The 19,983-nt window shown below is 36.5% G+C and overlaps 1 protein-coding gene across 2 annotated transcripts in view; it reads left to right on the forward strand.

Moving 5' to 3' along the window:
- Nucleotides 1–10,418, forward strand: part of LOC110529064 (lysine-specific demethylase phf2) — a 157,655-nt gene extending 147,237 nt beyond the window's left edge. For both annotated transcript variants that reach the window (XM_090242159.1, XM_090242160.1), the window contains exon 22: nucleotides 4,377–10,418. In XM_090242159.1, the coding sequence (XP_090098285.1) occupies nucleotides 4,377–4,465 (89 nt within the window). In that variant the 3' untranslated portion in view covers nucleotides 4,466–10,418. The remainder of the gene's footprint in view (nucleotides 1–4,376) is intronic.
- The last annotated feature ends 9,565 nt before the right edge of the window (nucleotides 10,419–19,983 follow it).

Raw genomic sequence — 19,983 nt, forward strand, 5'->3', positions numbered from 1 at the left:
GGTGCCCCTATTATATATCCTGGTGCCCCTATTATATACACCGGTGCCCCTATTATTTATTCTGGTGCCCCTATTATATATCCTGGTACCCCTATTATATACACCGGTGCCCCTATCATATATCCTGGTGCCACTATTATATATCCTGGTGCCCCTATTATATATCCTGGTGCCCCTATTATATATTCTGGTACCCCTATTATATATCCTGGTGCCCCTATTATATACACCGGTGCCCCTATTATATATCCTGGTGCCACTATTATATATCCTGGTGCCCCTATTATATATCCTGGTGCCCCTATTATATACACCGGTGCCCCTATTATATATCCTGGTGCCCCTATTATATATCCTGGTGCCACTATTATATATCCTGGTGCCCCTATTATATATCCTGGTGCCCCTATTATATATTCTGGTACCCCTATTATATATCCTGGTGCCCCTATTATATACACCGGTGCCCCTATTATATATCCTGGTGCCACTATTATATACACTGGTGCCCCTGTTATATATCCTGGTAGCCCTATTATATATCCTGTTGCCCATGTTATTTATACTGGTGCCCCTATTATATATGCTGGTGCCCCTATTATATATTCTGGTACCCCTATTATATATCCTGGTACCCCTATTATATATCCTGGTGCCCCTATTATATATCCTGGTGCCCCTGTTATATATCCTGGTACCCCTATTATATATCCTGGTGCCCCTATTATATATCCTGGTGCCCCTATTATATATCCTGGTGCCCCTGTTATATATCCTGGTACCCCTATTATATATCCTGGTGCCCCTATTATATATCCTGGTGCCCCTATTATATATCCTGGTGCCCCTATTATATATCCTGGTGCCCCTATTATATATCCTGGTGCCCCTATTATATATCCTGGTGCCCCTATTATATATCCTGGTGCCCCTATTATATATCCTGGTACCCATATTATATATCCTGGTGCCCCTATTATATATCCTGGTACCCCTATTATATATCCTGTTGCCCCTATTATATATCCTGGTGCCCCTATTATATATCCCGGTGCCCCTATTATATATCCTGGTGCCCCTATTATATATCCTGGTACCCCTATTATACAGTGCCTTGCGAAAGTATTCGGCCCCCTTGAACTTTGCGACCTTTTGCCACATTTCAGGCTTCAAACATAAAGATATAAAACTTTTTTTTTTGTGAAGAATCAACAACAAGTGGGACACAATCATGAAGTGGAACGACATTTATTGGATATTTCAAACTTTTTTAACAAATCAAAAACTGAAAAATTGGGCGTGCAAAATTATTCAGCCCCTTTACTTTCAGTGCAGCAAACTCTCTCCATAAGTTCAGTGAGGATCTCTGAATGATCCAATGTTGACCTAAATGACTAATGATGATAAATACAATCCACCTGTGTGTAATCAAGTCTCCGTATAAATGCACCTGCACTGTGATAGTCTCAGAGGTCCGTTAAAAGCGCTGAGAGCATCATGAAGAACAAGTAACACACCAGGCAGGTCCGAGATAATGTTGTGAAGAAGTTTAAAGCCGGATTTGGATACAAAAAGATTTCCCAAGCTTTAAACATCCCAAGGAGCACTGTGCAAGCGATAATATTGAAATGGAAGGAGTATCAGACCACTGCAAATCTACCAAGACCTGGCCGTCCCTCTAAACTTTCAGCTCATACAAGGAGAAGACTGATCAGAGATGCAGCCAAGAGGCCCATGATCACTCTGGATGAACTGCAGAGATCTACAGCTGAGGTGGGAGACTCTGTCCATAGGACAACAATCAGTCGTATATTGCACAAATCTGGCCTTTATGGAAGAGTGGCAAGAAGAAAGCCATTTCTTAAAGATATCCATAAAAAGTGTTGTTTAAAGTTTGCCACAAGCCACCTGGGAGACACACCAAACATGTGGAAGAAGGTGCTCTGGTCAGATGAAACCAAAATTGAACTTTTTGGCAACAATGCAAAACGTTATGTTTGGTGTAAAAGCAACACAGCTCATCACCCTGAACACACCATCCCCACTGTCAAACATGGTGGTGGCAGCATCATGGTTTGGGCCTGCTTTTCTTCAGCAGGGACAGGGAAGATGGTTAAAATTGATGGGAAGATGGATGGAGCCAAATACAGGACCATTCTGGAAGAAAACCTGATGTAGTCTGCAAAAGACCTGAGACTGGGACGGAGATTTGTCTTCCAACAAGACAATGATCCAAAACATAAAGCAAAATCTACAATGGAATGGTTCAAAAATAAACATATCCAGGTGTTAGAATGGCCAAGTCAAAGTCCAGACCTGAATCCAATCGAGAATCTGTGGAAAGAACTGAAAACTGCTGTTCACAAATGCTCTCCATCCAACCTCACTGAGCTCGAGCTGTTTTGCAAGGAGGAATGGGAAAAAATGTCAGTCTCTCGATGTGCAAAACTGATAGAGACATACCCCAAGCGACTTACAGCTGTAATCGCAGCAAAAGGTGGCGCTACAAAGTATTAACTTAAGGGGGCTGAATAATTTTGCACGCCCAATTGTTCAGTTTTTGATTTGTTAAAAAAGTTTGAAATATCCAATAAATGTTGTTCCACTTCATGATTGTGTCCCACTTGTTGTTGATTCTTCACAAAAAAATACAGTTTTATATCTTTTATACTGGTGCCCCTATTATATATCCTGGTACCCCTATTATATATCCTGGTGCCCCTATTATATATCCTGGTGCCCCTATTATATATTCTGGTCCCCCTATTATATATCCTGGTGCCCCTATTATATATCCTGGTGCCCCTATTATATATTCTGGTCCCCCTATTATATATCCTGGTGCCCCTATTATATATTCTGGTCCCCCTATTATATATCCTGTTGCCCCTATTATATATCCTGGTGCCCCTATTATATATCCTGGTGCCCCTATCCTGGTACCCCTATTATATATCCTGGTGCCCCTATTATATATTCTGGTCCCCCTATTATATATCCTGGTGCCCCTATTATATATCCTGGTGCCCCTATTATATACACCGGTGCCCCTATCCTGGTACCCCTATTATATATTCTGGTACCCCTATTATATATCCTGGTACCCCTATTATATATCCTGGTGCCCCTATTATATATCCTGGTGCCCCTATTATATATCCTGGTGCCCCTATTATATATTCTGGTACCCCTATTATATATCCTGGTGCCCCTATTATATATCCTGGTGCCCCTATTATATATCCTGGTGCCCCTATTATATATTCTGGTGCCCCTATTATATATCCTGGTGCCCCTATTATATATCCTGGTGCCCCTATTATATATCCTGGTGCCCCTATTATATATCCTGGTGCCCCTATTATATATCCTGGTGCCCCTATTATATACACCGGTGCCCCTATTATATATCCTGGTACCCCTGTTATATATCCTGGTGCCGCTATTATATATCCTGGTGCCCCTATTATATATCCTGGTGCCCCTATTATATATCCTGGTACCCCTATTATATATCCTGGTGCCCCTATTATATATCCTGGTGCCCCTATTATATATCCTGGTGCCCCTATTATATATTCTGGTGCCCCTATTATATATCCTGGTGCCCCTATTATATATCCTGGTGCCCCTATTATATATCCTGGTGCCCCTATTATATATCCTGGTGCCCCTATTATATATCCTGGTGCCCCTATTATATATCCTGGTGCCCCTATTATATATCCTGGTGCCCCTATTATATATCCTGGTGCCCCTATTATATATTCTGGTACCCCTATTATATATCCTGGTGCCCCTATTATATATTCTGGTACCCCTATTATATATCCTGGTACCCCTATTATATATCCTGCTGCCTCTATTATATATCCTGGTACCCCTATTATATATCCTGCTGCCCCTATTATATATCCTGGTACCCCTGTTATATATCCTGGTGCCCCTATTATATATCCTGGTGCCCCTATTATATATCCTGGTACCCCTGTTATATATCCTGGTGCCCCTATTATATATCCTGGTGCCCCTATTATATATCCTGGTGCCCCTATTATATATCCTGGTGCCCCTATTATATATCCTGCTGCCTCTATTATATATCCTGGTGCCTCTATTATATATCCTGGTGCCCCTATTATATATCCTGCTGCCCCTATTATATATCCTGGTACCCCTATTATATATCCTGGTGCCACTATTATATATGCTGCTAATCATATTATATACACTGGTTTCCCTTACTATATTTATATTTGTGCCCTCATTTTTCACATCCACATTGTACTAAATAATCTTAGAGATAGTCACTATTGAATTCCTGATTTATTTTTCTAATATTTGTGTACCTCTTTCTGCCTCCATGTGCCCCTCAGCGAAGCGGCTAAAGAAAGGCATGGCGACGGCCAAACAGAGACTAGGAAAGATCCTCAAGATCCACCGCAACGGGAAGCTCCTCCTGTAACAGGAAGTGACTCGCTACGGAGCATTGCCATTGGCTCCTGCAGTACTCTTAGCATATGAACTGGCTCCATCTCCTTTCCTTTGATTGGTGCTGGGCTAACAGACAGACTGAAACAGTCAACATTGGTTTTGCCTATACTTAAAAGTGTACAGAATAATTGCTAGAAATATTTTTTAAGAAAAAATGTGTCATTTTACTACAGTCAGTTTATCAGGGGGTATGCTATGCTATGCGTTAAACTAGGTGTTGCGGCCCAAACGGCAGCCTATACCCTTTATAGTGCCCTGGTCAAAAGTAGTGCGCTACAAAGGGAATAGGCTGCCGTTTGGGACGCGACCAAGAAGTACATCCAGGACCCTGAAAGTATCCCTTCCATGTATTCAGTTGGATGGGTTAAAGATAGTTCATAGAGAATTCATTCCTACTCTTTCAATGGGGGTTATCATTAACCTTGAAATAATTGTTTTAGAATTTAAGAAATAATTGTTGCTTTCTGTCCTCCCCAGACCAGACTTAGCCTGAAATACAGTCTGTTTGTGCTAACATTCCACCCCCAGACATATTAGGCGACAAGGAGTGGAATGTTAGCACAGACTGTATTTCTCCACGCTAAACCCAGACCTTCACTAGATACACTCACCTCCGCGCTATTCCTTTGTTTGCTAAGCACTATCAGTTACGATATATTTATTGTCCTAATATACTGTTTCGTGTCATAGACGTGGAAAGGAAAGCCAACAAGGCACTTAATAAAATAACTTGCGATGGGAATTTCAGATGTCAGATATGTCAATATGATGATGGTTCCAGTGTTCAACTGGATTTCTCTGGTCGTTCTCTGAACGGTTTGTAAAAGAAACACAATAAGGAATGGTGTCTTTCTTTGAGCTAATGTTTTCACACCCAAACAAACATATCAACATTATTTCACAATGTGCCATCACTTCCGTTTTAAGACTTTCTTAAGATAGATATTGTGATTATAGACCGTATGAATTAGCTACTTTAAAGACTGTAAAACAAGTAACCAAATGTGTAATATATTGTTCTAAATTTGTACAAACAGTATATTACCACAGCTGACAGTCACATGAAATTATCCTTAAAGGGATATAATGTGGTATTATTGTCATGCATTATTTAATAAGGATTTATTTGGTATTTCGATATCAATATTCCATAAGCTAACATTGACTGTATTGCCAGTCAATTGAAATTCTCTATCCCAAATGGCACCCTATTTCCTATATAGTGCACTACTTTAGACCAGGGTCCTATTCCCTATGTAGTGGCCAACTTTAGACCAGGGCCCATATCTAACTCTCTAAAGGAGGATCGTTATTGAAACACTAATCATGGGCTCCTGGAGATGCTGTAAATCCCATGATGATCGGCCTCATCCAGCTCTCTCACTGTGGCTACATGGGGATACTTTCACTCCTCTGTTGGCTTTAAGGCAGCAACATATCCTTCATCACTGAAATATGCATCATTTCTATGGCTTGTTATTCACAGTACAGTATGTAGAATGTAGCTTGTACATAGCCTTTTACAGGAATACTTTTTGTATCCTTTTTTTCCTCCCTTAATACTTCATTATTATACATTTCTACTAGTTTTTTATTATAAACAAAATATATGTGAATATATAGACATTAGTCTTTTTGATTTGATTAGACCAATGTTTGTTTTATGTTTGTTTTTAACATTGTTTATTTGTTATTAGTCTAAGGTGTTGCCTGGAAAAACAACTGAAGAACAAAATAACATGAATTGTTGTATGGCCTTACATTACTACATACACACAGCTACATTACATTACTACATACACACAGCTACATTACATTACTACATACACACAGCTACATTACTACATACACACAGCTACATTACATTACTACATACACACAGCTACATTACTACATACACACAGCTACATTACTACATACACACAGCTACATTACATTACTACATACACACAGCTACATTACTATATACACACAGCTACATTACATTACTACATACACACAGCTACATTACTACATACACACAGCTACATTACTACATACACACAGCTACATTACATTACTACATACACACAGCTACATTACATTACTACATACACACAGCTACATTACATTACTACATACACACAGCTACATTACATTACCACATACACACAGCTACATTACATTACTACATACACACAGCTACATTACATTACTATATACACACAGCTACATTACTACATACACACAGCTACATTACTACATACACACAGCTACATTACTACATACACACAGCTACATTACTACATACACACAGCTACATTACTACATACACACAGCTACATTACATTACTACATACACACAGCTACATTACATTACTACATACACACAGCTACATTACATTACCACATACACACAGCTACATTACTACATACACACAGCTACATTACATTACTACATACACACAGCTACATTACATTACTACATACACACAGCTACATTACTACATACACACAGCTACATTACATTACTACATACACACAGCTACATTACTACATACACACAGCTACATTACATTACTACATACACACAGCTACATTACATTACTATATACACACAGCTACATTACTAGATTAACACAGCTACATTACTACATACACACAGCTACATTACTACATACACACAGCTACATTACTACATACACACAGCTACATTACTACATACACACAGCTACATTACATTACTACATACACACAGCTACATTACATTACTACATACACACAGCTACATTACTAGATTAACACAGCTACATTACTATATACACACAGCTACATTACTAGATTAACACAGCTACATTACTATATACACACAGCTACATTACTATATACACACAGCTACATTACTAGATTAACACAGCTACATTACTATATACACACAGCTACATTACTAGATTAACACAGCTACATTACTATATACACACAGCTACATTACTAGATTAACACAGCTGCATTACTATATACACACAGCTACATTACTATATACACACAGCTACATTACTAGATTAACACAGCTACATTACTACATACACACAGCTACATTACTACATACACACAGCTACATTACTACATACACACAGCTACATTACTACATACACACAGCTACATTACATTACTACATACACACAGCTACATTACATTACTACATACACACAGCTACATTACTACATACACACAGCTACATTACATTACTACATACACACAGCTACATTACATTACTACATACACACAGCTACATTACTACATACACACAGCTACATTACATTACTACATACACACAGCTACATTACATTACTACATACACACAGCTACATTACATTACTACATACACACAGCTACATTACTACATACACACAGCTACATTACTACATACACACAGCTACATTACATTACCACATACACACAGCTACATTACCACATACACACAGCTACATTACATTACTACATACACACAGCTACATTACATTACTATATACACACAGCTACATTACTACATACACACAGCTACATTACTACATACACACAGCTACATTACTACATACACACAGCTACATTACTACATACACACAGCTACATTACTACATACACACAGCTACATTACATTACTACATACACACAGCTACATTACATTACTACATACACACAGCTACATTACATTACTACATACACACAGCTACATTACATTACTACATACACACAGCTACATTACATTACCACATACACACAGCTACATTACATTACTACATACACACAGCTACATTACATTACTATATACACACAGCTACATTACTACATACACACAGCTACATTACTACATACACACAGCTACATTACTACATACACACAGCTACATTACTACATACACACAGCTACATTACTACATACACACAGCTACATTACATTACTACATACACACAGCTACATTACATTACTACATACACACAGCTACATTACATTACCACATACACACAGCTACATTACTACATACACACAGCTACATTACATTACTACATACACACAGCTACATTACATTACTACATACACACAGCTACATTACTACATACACACAGCTACATTACATTACTACATACACACAGCTACATTACTACATACACACAGCTACATTACATTACTACATACACACAGCTACATTACATTACTATATACACACAGCTACATTACTAGATTAACACAGCTACATTACTACATACACACAGCTACATTACTACATACACACAGCTACATTACTACATACACACAGCTACATTACTACATACACACAGCTACATTACATTACTACATACACACAGCTACATTACATTACTACATACACACAGCTACATTACTAGATTAACACAGCTACATTACTATATACACACAGCTACATTACTAGATTAACACAGCTACATTACTATATACACACAGCTACATTACTATATACACACAGCTACATTACTAGATTAACACAGCTACATTACTATATACACACAGCTACATTACTAGATTAACACAGCTACATTACTATATACACACAGCTACATTACTAGATTAACACAGCTGCATTACTATATACACACAGCTACATTACTATATACACACAGCTACATTACTAGATTAACACAGCTACATTACTACATACACACAGCTACATTACTACATACACACAGCTACATTACTACATACACACAGCTACATTACTACATACACACAGCTACATTACATTACTACATACACACAGCTACATTACATTACTACATACACACAGCTACATTACTACATACACACAGCTACATTACATTACTACATACACACAGCTACATTACATTACTACATACACACAGCTACATTACTACATACACACAGCTACATTACATTACTACATACACACAGCTACATTACATTACTACATACACACAGCTACATTACATTACTACATACACACAGCTACATTACTACATACACACAGCTACATTACTACATACACACAGCTACATTACATTACCACATACACACAGCTACATTACCACATACACACAGCTACATTACATTACTACATACACACAGCTACATTACATTACTATATACACACAGCTACATTACTACATACACACAGCTACATTACTACATACACACAGCTACATTACTACATACACACAGCTACATTACTACATACACACAGCTACATTACTACATACACACAGCTACATTACATTACTACATACACACAGCTACATTACATTACTACATACACACAGCTACATTACATTACCACATACACACAGCTACATTACTACATACACACAGCTACATTACATTACTACATACACACAGCTACATTACATTACTACATACACACAGCTACATTACTACATACACACAGCTACATTACATTACTACATACACACAGCTACATTACTACATACACACAGCTACATTACATTACTACATACACACAGCTACATTACATTACTATATACACACAGCTACATTACTAGATTAACACAGCTACATTACTACATACACACAGCTACATTACTACATACACACAGCTACATTACATTACTACATACACACAGCTACATTACATTACTACATACACACAGCTACATTACTACATACACACAGCTACATTACTACATACACACAGCTACATTACATTACTACATACACACAGCTACATTACATTACTACATACACACAGCTACATTACATTACTACATACACACAGCTACATTACTACATACACACAGCTACATTACATTACTACATACACACAGCTACATTACATTACTACATACACACAGCTACATTACATTACTACATACACACAGCTACATTACTACATACACACAGCTACATTACTACATACACACAGCTACATTACAAGATTCACACAGCTACATTACATTACTACATACACACAGCTACATTACTACATACACACAGCTACATTACATTACTACATACACACAGCTACATTACATTACTACATACACACAGCTACATTACTACATACACACAGCTACATTACATTACTACATACACACAGCTACATTACTACATACACACAGCTACATTACATTACTACATACACACAGCTACATTACATTACTACATACACACAGCTACATTACATTACTACATACACACAGCTACATTACATTACTATATACACACAGCTACATTACTACATACACACAGCTACATTACATTACTACATACACACAGCTACATTACATTACTACATACACACAGCTACATTACATTACTACATACACACAGCTACATTACTACATACACACAGCTACATTACTACATACACACAGCCACATTACCACATATGAACAGCTACATTACTACATACAACCAGCTACATTACATTACTACATACACACAGCTACATTACATTACCACATACACACAGCTACATTACTAGATTCACACAGCTACATTACTAGATTCACACAGCTACATTATTACATACACACAGCTACATTACTACATACACACAGCTACATTACTACATACACACAGCTACATTACTACATACACACAGCTACATTACTACAGACACACAGCTACATTACTACATACACACAGCTACATTACATTACTACATACACACAGCTACATTACATTACTACATACACACAGCTACATTACATTACTACATACACACAGCTACATTACATTACTACATACACACAGCTACATTACTACATACACACAGCTACATTACATTACTACATACACACAGCTACATTACATTACTACATACACACAGCTACATTACATTACTACATACACACAGCTACATTACTACATACACACAGCTACATTACTACATACACACAGCTACATTACATTACTACATACACACAGCTACATTACTACATACACACAGCTACATTACATTACTACATACACACAGCTACATTACTAGATTCACACAGCTACATTACTAGATTCACACAGCTACATTACAAGATTCACACAGCTACATTACATTACTACATACACACAGCTACATTACTACATACACACAGCTACATTACATTACTACATACACACAGCTACATTACTAGATTCACACAGCTACATTACTACATACACACAGCTACATTACATTACTACATACACACAGCTACATTACATTACTACATACACACAGCTACATTTCTAGATTCACACAGCTACATTACTACATACACACAGCTACATTACATTACTACATACACACAGCTACATTACTACATACACACAGCTACATTACATTACTACATACACACAGCTACATTACTAGATTCACACAGCTACATTACAAGATTCACACAGCTACATTACATTACTACATACACACAGCTACATTACTACATACACACAGCTACATTACTACATACACACAGCTACATTACATTACTACATACACACAGCTACATTACTAGATTCGCACAGCTACATTACATTACTAGATTCACACAGCTACATTACATTACTACATACACACAGCTACATTACTACATACACACAGCTACATTACTACATACACACAGCTACATTACATTACTACATACACACAGCTACATTACTAGATTCGCACAGCTACATTACATTACTAGATTCACACAGCTACATTACATTACCACATACACACAGCTACATTACTACATACACACAGCTACATTACTAGATTCACACAGCTACATTACTACATACACACAGCTACATTACTACATACACACAGCTACATTACATTACTACATACACACAGCTACATTACAACATACACACAGCTACATTACATTACTACATACACACAGCTACATTACTACATACACACAGCTACATTACATTACTACATACACACAGCTACATTACATTACCACATACACACAGCTACATTACTAGATTCACACAGCTACATTACTACATACACACAGCTACATTACTACGTACACACAGCTACATTACATTACTACATACACACAGCTACATTACTAGATTCACACAGCTACATTACATTACTACATACACACAGCTACATTACATTACTACATACACACAGCTACATTACTACATACACACAGCTACATTACATTACTACATACACACAGCTACATTACTACATACTCACAGCTACATTACATTACTACATACACACAGCTACATTACATTACTACATACACACAGCTACATTACTACATACACACAGCTACATTACATTACTACATACACACAGCTACATTACATTACTACATACACACAGCTACATTACATTACTACATACACACAGATACATTACTACATACACACAGCTACATTACATTACTACATACACACAGCTACATTACTACATACTCACAGCTACATTATATTACATTACCACATATGAACAGCTACATTACTACATACAACCAGCTACATTACATTACTATATACACACAGCTACATTACTACATACACACAGCTACATTACTACATACACACAGCTACATTACATTACTACATACACACAGCTACATTACATTACTACATACACACAGCTACATTACTACATACACACAGCTACATTACATTACTACATACACACAGCTACATTACATTACTACATACACACAGCTACATTACTACATACACACAGCTACATTACTACATACACACAGCTACATTACTACATACACACAGCTACATTACATTACTACATACACACAGCTACATTACATTACTACATACACACAGCTACATTACATTACCACATACACACAGCTACATTACATTACTACATACACACAGCTACATTACTACATACACACAGCTACATTACTACATACACACAGCTACATTACATTACTACATACACACAGCTACATTACTACATACACACAGCTACATTACTACAGACACACAGCTACATTACAACATACACACAGCTACATTACATTACTACATACACACAGCTACATTACTACAGACACACAGCTACATTACTACATACACACAGCTACATTACATTACTACATACACACAGCTACATTACATTACTACATACACACAGCTACATTACATTACCACATACACACAGCTACATTACTACATACACACAGCTACATTACATTACTACATACACACAGCTACATTACATTACTACATACACACAGCTACATTACATTACCACATACACACAGCTACATTACTACATACACACAGCTACATTACATTACTACATACACACAGCTACATTACATTACTACATACACACAGCTACATTACTAGATTAACACAGCTACATTACTACATACACACAGCTACATTACTACATACACACAGCTACATTACATTACTACATACACACAGCTACATTACATTACTACATACACACAGCTACATTACATTACTACATACACACAGCTACATTACATTACTACGTACACACAGCTACATTACAACATACACACAGCTACATTACTACATACACACAGCTACATTACTACATACACACAGCTACATTACATTACTACATACACACAGCTACATTACATTACTACATACACACAGCTACATTACTACATACACACAGCTACATTACATTACTACATACACACAGCTACATTACATTACTACATACACACAGATACATTACATTACCACATACACACAGCTACATTACTACATACACACAGATACATTACATTACCACATACACACAGCTACATTACATTACTACATACACACAGCTACATTACTACATACACACAGATACATTACATTACCACATACACACAGCTACATTACATTACTACATACACACAGCTACATTACATTACTACATACACACAGCTACATTACTACATACACACAGATACATTACATTACCACATACACACAGCTACATTACATTACTACATACACACAGCTACATTACTACATACACACAGCTACATTACCACATACACACAGCTACATTACATTACTACATACACACAGCTACATTACTATATACACACAGCTACATTACTACATACACACAGCTACATTACTACATACACACAGCTACATTACATTACTATATACACACAGCTACATTACTATATACACACAGCTACATTACATTACTACATACACACAGCTACATTACATTACCACATACACACAGCTACATTACATTACTACATACACACAGCTACATTACTATATACACACAGCTACATTACCACATACACACAGCTACATTACATTACTACATACACACAGCTACATTACATTACCACATACACACAGCTACATTACTACATACACAGCTACATTACATTACTACATACACACAGCTACATTACTATATACACACAGCTACATTACATTACTACATACACACAGCTACATTACTACATACACACAGCTACATTACATTACTACATACACACAGCTACATTACATTACCACATACACACAGCTACATTACTACATACACACAGCTACATTACATTACTACATACACACAGCTACATTACATTACCACATACACACAGCTACATTACATTACTACATACACACAGCTACATTACTACATACACACAGCTACATTACATTACTACATACACACAGCTACATTACTATATACACACAGCTACATTACATTACTACATACACACAGCTACATTACTACATACACACAGCTACATTACATTACTACATACACACAGCTACATTACTACATACACACAGCTACATTACATTACTACATACACACAGCTACATTACTATATACACACAGCTACATTACATTACTACATACACACAGCTACATTACTACATACACACAGCTACATTACATTACTACATACACACAGCTACATTACATTACCACATACACACAGCTACATTACTACATACACACAGCTACATTACATTACTACATACACACAGCTACATTACATTACCACATACACACAGCTACATTACTACATACACACAGCTACATTACATTACTACATACACACAGCTACATTACATTACTACATACACACAGCTACATTACTATATACACACAGCTACATTACTACATACACACAGCTACATTACTACATACACACAGCTACATTACATTACTATATACACACAGCTACATTACATTACCACATACACACAGCTACATTACATTACTACATACACACAGCTACATTACCACATACACACAGCTACATTACATTACTACATACACACAGCTACATTACATTACCACATACACACAGCTACATTACATTACTACATACACACAGCTACATTACTATATACACACAGCTACATTACCACATACACACAGCTACATTACATTACTACATACACACAGCTACATTACATTACTACATACACACAGCTACATTACATTACCACATACACACAGCTACATTACATTACTACATACACACAGCTACATTACTACATACACACAGCTACATTACATTACTACATACACACAGCTACATTACTATATACACACAGCTACATTACATTACTACATACACACAGCTACATTACTACATACACACAGCTACATTACATTACTACATACACACAGCTACATTACATTACTACATACACACAGCTACATTACTACATACACACAGCTACATTACTACATACACACAGCTACATTACATTACTACATACACACAGCTACATTACATTACTACATACACACAGATACATTACATTACTACATACACACAGCTACATTACATTACTACATACACACAGCTACATTACTACATACACACAGCTACATTACATTACTACATACACACAGCTACATTACTACATACACACAGCTACATTACTACATACACACAGCTACATTACTACATACACACAGCTACATTACATTACTACATACACACAGCTACATTACATTACTACATACACACAGCTACATTACATTACTACATACACACAGCTACATTACATTACTACATACACACAGCTACATTACTACATACACACAGCTACATTACATTACTACATACACACAGATACATTACATTACTACATACACACAGCTACATTACTACATACTCACAGCTACATTACATTACTACATACACACAGATACATTACTACATACACACAGCTACATTACATTACTACATACACACAGATACATTACATTACTACATACACACAGCTACATTACTACATACACACAGCTACATTACATTACTACATACACACAGATACATTACTACATACACACAGCTACATTACATTACTACATACACACAGATACATTACATTACTACATACACACAGCTACATTACATTACTACATACACACAGCTACATTACTACATACACACAGCTACATTACATTACTACATACACACAGCTACATTACTACATACACACAGCTACATTACTACATACACACAGCTACATTACTACATACACACAGCTACATTACATTACTACATACACACAGATACAGTACCTATCAAAAAATGTGGACACCTACTCATTCCGGGGTTTTTCTTTATTTTTACTATTTTCTACATTTTAGATTAATAGTGAAGATGTCAAAACTATGAAATAACACATACGGAAACATAAAGGTGTTAAACAAATCAATATACTTTTTTTTTATTTGAGATTCTTCAAAGTAGCCACCCTTTGCCTTGATGACTACTTTTCACACTCTTGGCATTCTCTCAACCAGCTTCAAGAGGTAGTCACCTGGAATGCGTTTCAGTTAACAGGTGTGCCTTGTTTAAAGTTAATTTGTGGAATTTCTTACCTTTTTAGTTACAACATGATTCCATATGTGTTATTTCCTGGCTGTGATGTCTTCACTATTATTCTACCATGTAAAAATAAAGAAAAACCATTGACTGAGTAGGTGTGTCCAAATCTTTGACTGGTACTGTATATTACATTACTACATACACAGAGCTACATTACTACATACACACAGCTACATTACTACATACACACAGCTACATTACTACATACACACAGCTACATTACTACATACACACAGCTACATTACTACATACACACAGCTACATTACTACATACACACAGCTAACTTATTATGATTGTGTTCAAGACAAGAGAGGACGCTTTGAGAAGAAAAAAAACCCCACAAAAATATAAAAAAACGAAGTTTCAAGGACCAATCTCTTGTTTTATGTTCTAATACCGGTTCCAGACGGTTCCAGATTATTTGTGAAGGGTTCTCCATGTCCGTAATGTAATTTATTAATTTTGTTCGCTATTTTATACTTGTACAATTCATAAGAGTTTTGTTTTTTGATATTTTGTCAGCCTGTGAATTAAATACCCCCTACTTAGCAAGTTAGTTCCACTGCGTTGTTTATGTCGTCACTGAGTTTTCAGGCACTGTGCCTTCAGTTAAATTGTGTTTTGTTTGTTTGTTTCATATTGTTTTCACAACTCACTCTGTCATCACGGTCGTCATCAGTCAAGACGTCACATATATGATTATAATTATTATGAATTATCATCCATGTTGAAAAACCATCATGCAATCGATTTGATATTGATATAAAACGTCATTATTAAAAACATTTTTCCGTAAGGTTTGTTCATGTACTGTTTGATAGCAGTGTATCAATGAGAACAACGGAACTCTTTCAGGTTTTATTTGTACATGAATACAGTACATGTATTGCTTTGTCGTGGTTTATTTTTGTATGTCCAACCTATTAAATGGATACACTGGTATACCTGTTGTGCTGTCTGTCTACCCTCACAGAGTACATATTACACAATACACTACCTACTGTAGTAATGTATCCTGTTGGGATGGTTCACCTCTATAGAACATACTGTAGTAATGTAGTAATGTATCCTGTTGGGATGGTTCACCTCTATAGAACATATTGTAGTAATGTATCCTGTTGGGATGGTTCACCTCTATAGAACATACTGTAGTAATGTAGTAATGTATCCTGTTGGGATGGTTCACCTCTATAGAACATATTGTAGTAATGTATCCTGTTGGGATGGTTCACCTCTATAGAACATATTGTAGTAATGTATCCTGTTGGGATGGTTCACCTCTATAGAACATACTGTAGTAATGTATCCTGTTGGGATGGTTCACCTCTATAGAACATACTGTAGTAATATATCCTGTTGGGATGGTTCACCTCTATAGAACATACTGTAGTAATGTATCCTGTTGGGATGGTTCACCTCTATAGAACATACTGTAGTAATGTAGTAATGTATCCTGTTGGGATGGTTCACCTCTATAGAACATACTGTAGTAATGTAGTAATGTATCCTGTTGGGGTGGTTCACCTCTATAGAACATACTGTAGTAATGTATCCTGTTGGGATGGTACACCTCTATAGAACATACTGTAGTAATGTATCCTGTTGGGATGGAACACCTCTATAGAACATACTGTAGTAATGTAGTAATGTATCCTGTTGGGATGGTTCACCTCTATAGAACATATTGTAGTAATGTATCCTGTTGGGATGGTTCACCTCTATAGAACATACTGTAGTAATGTATCCTGTTGGGATGGTTCACCTCTATAGAACATACTGTAGTAATGTAGTAATGTATCCTGTTGGGATGGTTCACCTCTATAGAACATACTGTAGTAATGTATCCTGTTGGGATGGTTCACCTCTATAGAACATATTGTAGTAATGTATCCTGTTGGGATGGTTCACCTCTATAGAACATACTGTAGTAATGTAGTAATGTATCCTGTTGGGATGGTTCACCTCTATAGAACATACTGTAGTAATGTAGTAATGTATCCTGTTGGGATGGTTCACCTCTATAGAACATATTGTAGTAATGTATCCTGTTGGGATGGTTCACCTCTATAGAACATACTGTAGTAATGTAGTAATGTATCCTGTTGGGATGGTTCACCTCTATAGAACATATTGTAGTAATGTATCCTGTTGGGATGGTACACCTCTATAGAACATACTGTAGTAATGTATCCTGTTGAGATGGTTCACCTCCATAGAACATACTGTAGTAATGTATCCTGTTGGGATGGTTCACCTCTATAGAACATATTGTAGTAATGTATCCTGTTGGGATGGTTCACCTCTATAGAACATACTGTAGTAATGTATCCTGTTGGGATGGTTCACCTCTATAGAACATACTGTAGTAATATATCCTGTTGGGATGGTTCACCTCTATAGAACATACTGTAGTAATGTATCCTGTTGGGATGGTTCACCTCTATAGAACATACTGTAGTAATGTAGTAATGTATCCTGTTGGGATGGTTCACCTCTATAGAACATACTGTAGTAATGTAGTAATGTATCCTGTTGGGGTGGTTCACCTCTATAGAACATACTGTAGTAATGTATCCTGTTGGGATGGTACACCTCTATAGAACATACTGTAGTAATGTATCCTGTTGGGATGGAACACCTCTATAGAACATACTGTAGTAA

The sequence above is a fragment of the Oncorhynchus mykiss genome, chromosome 7 (genome assembly GCF_057628025.1).
Source record: "Oncorhynchus mykiss isolate SJ-2025 chromosome 7, ASM5762802v1, whole genome shotgun sequence".
NCBI lineage: Eukaryota > Metazoa > Chordata > Actinopteri > Salmoniformes > Salmonidae > Oncorhynchus > Oncorhynchus mykiss.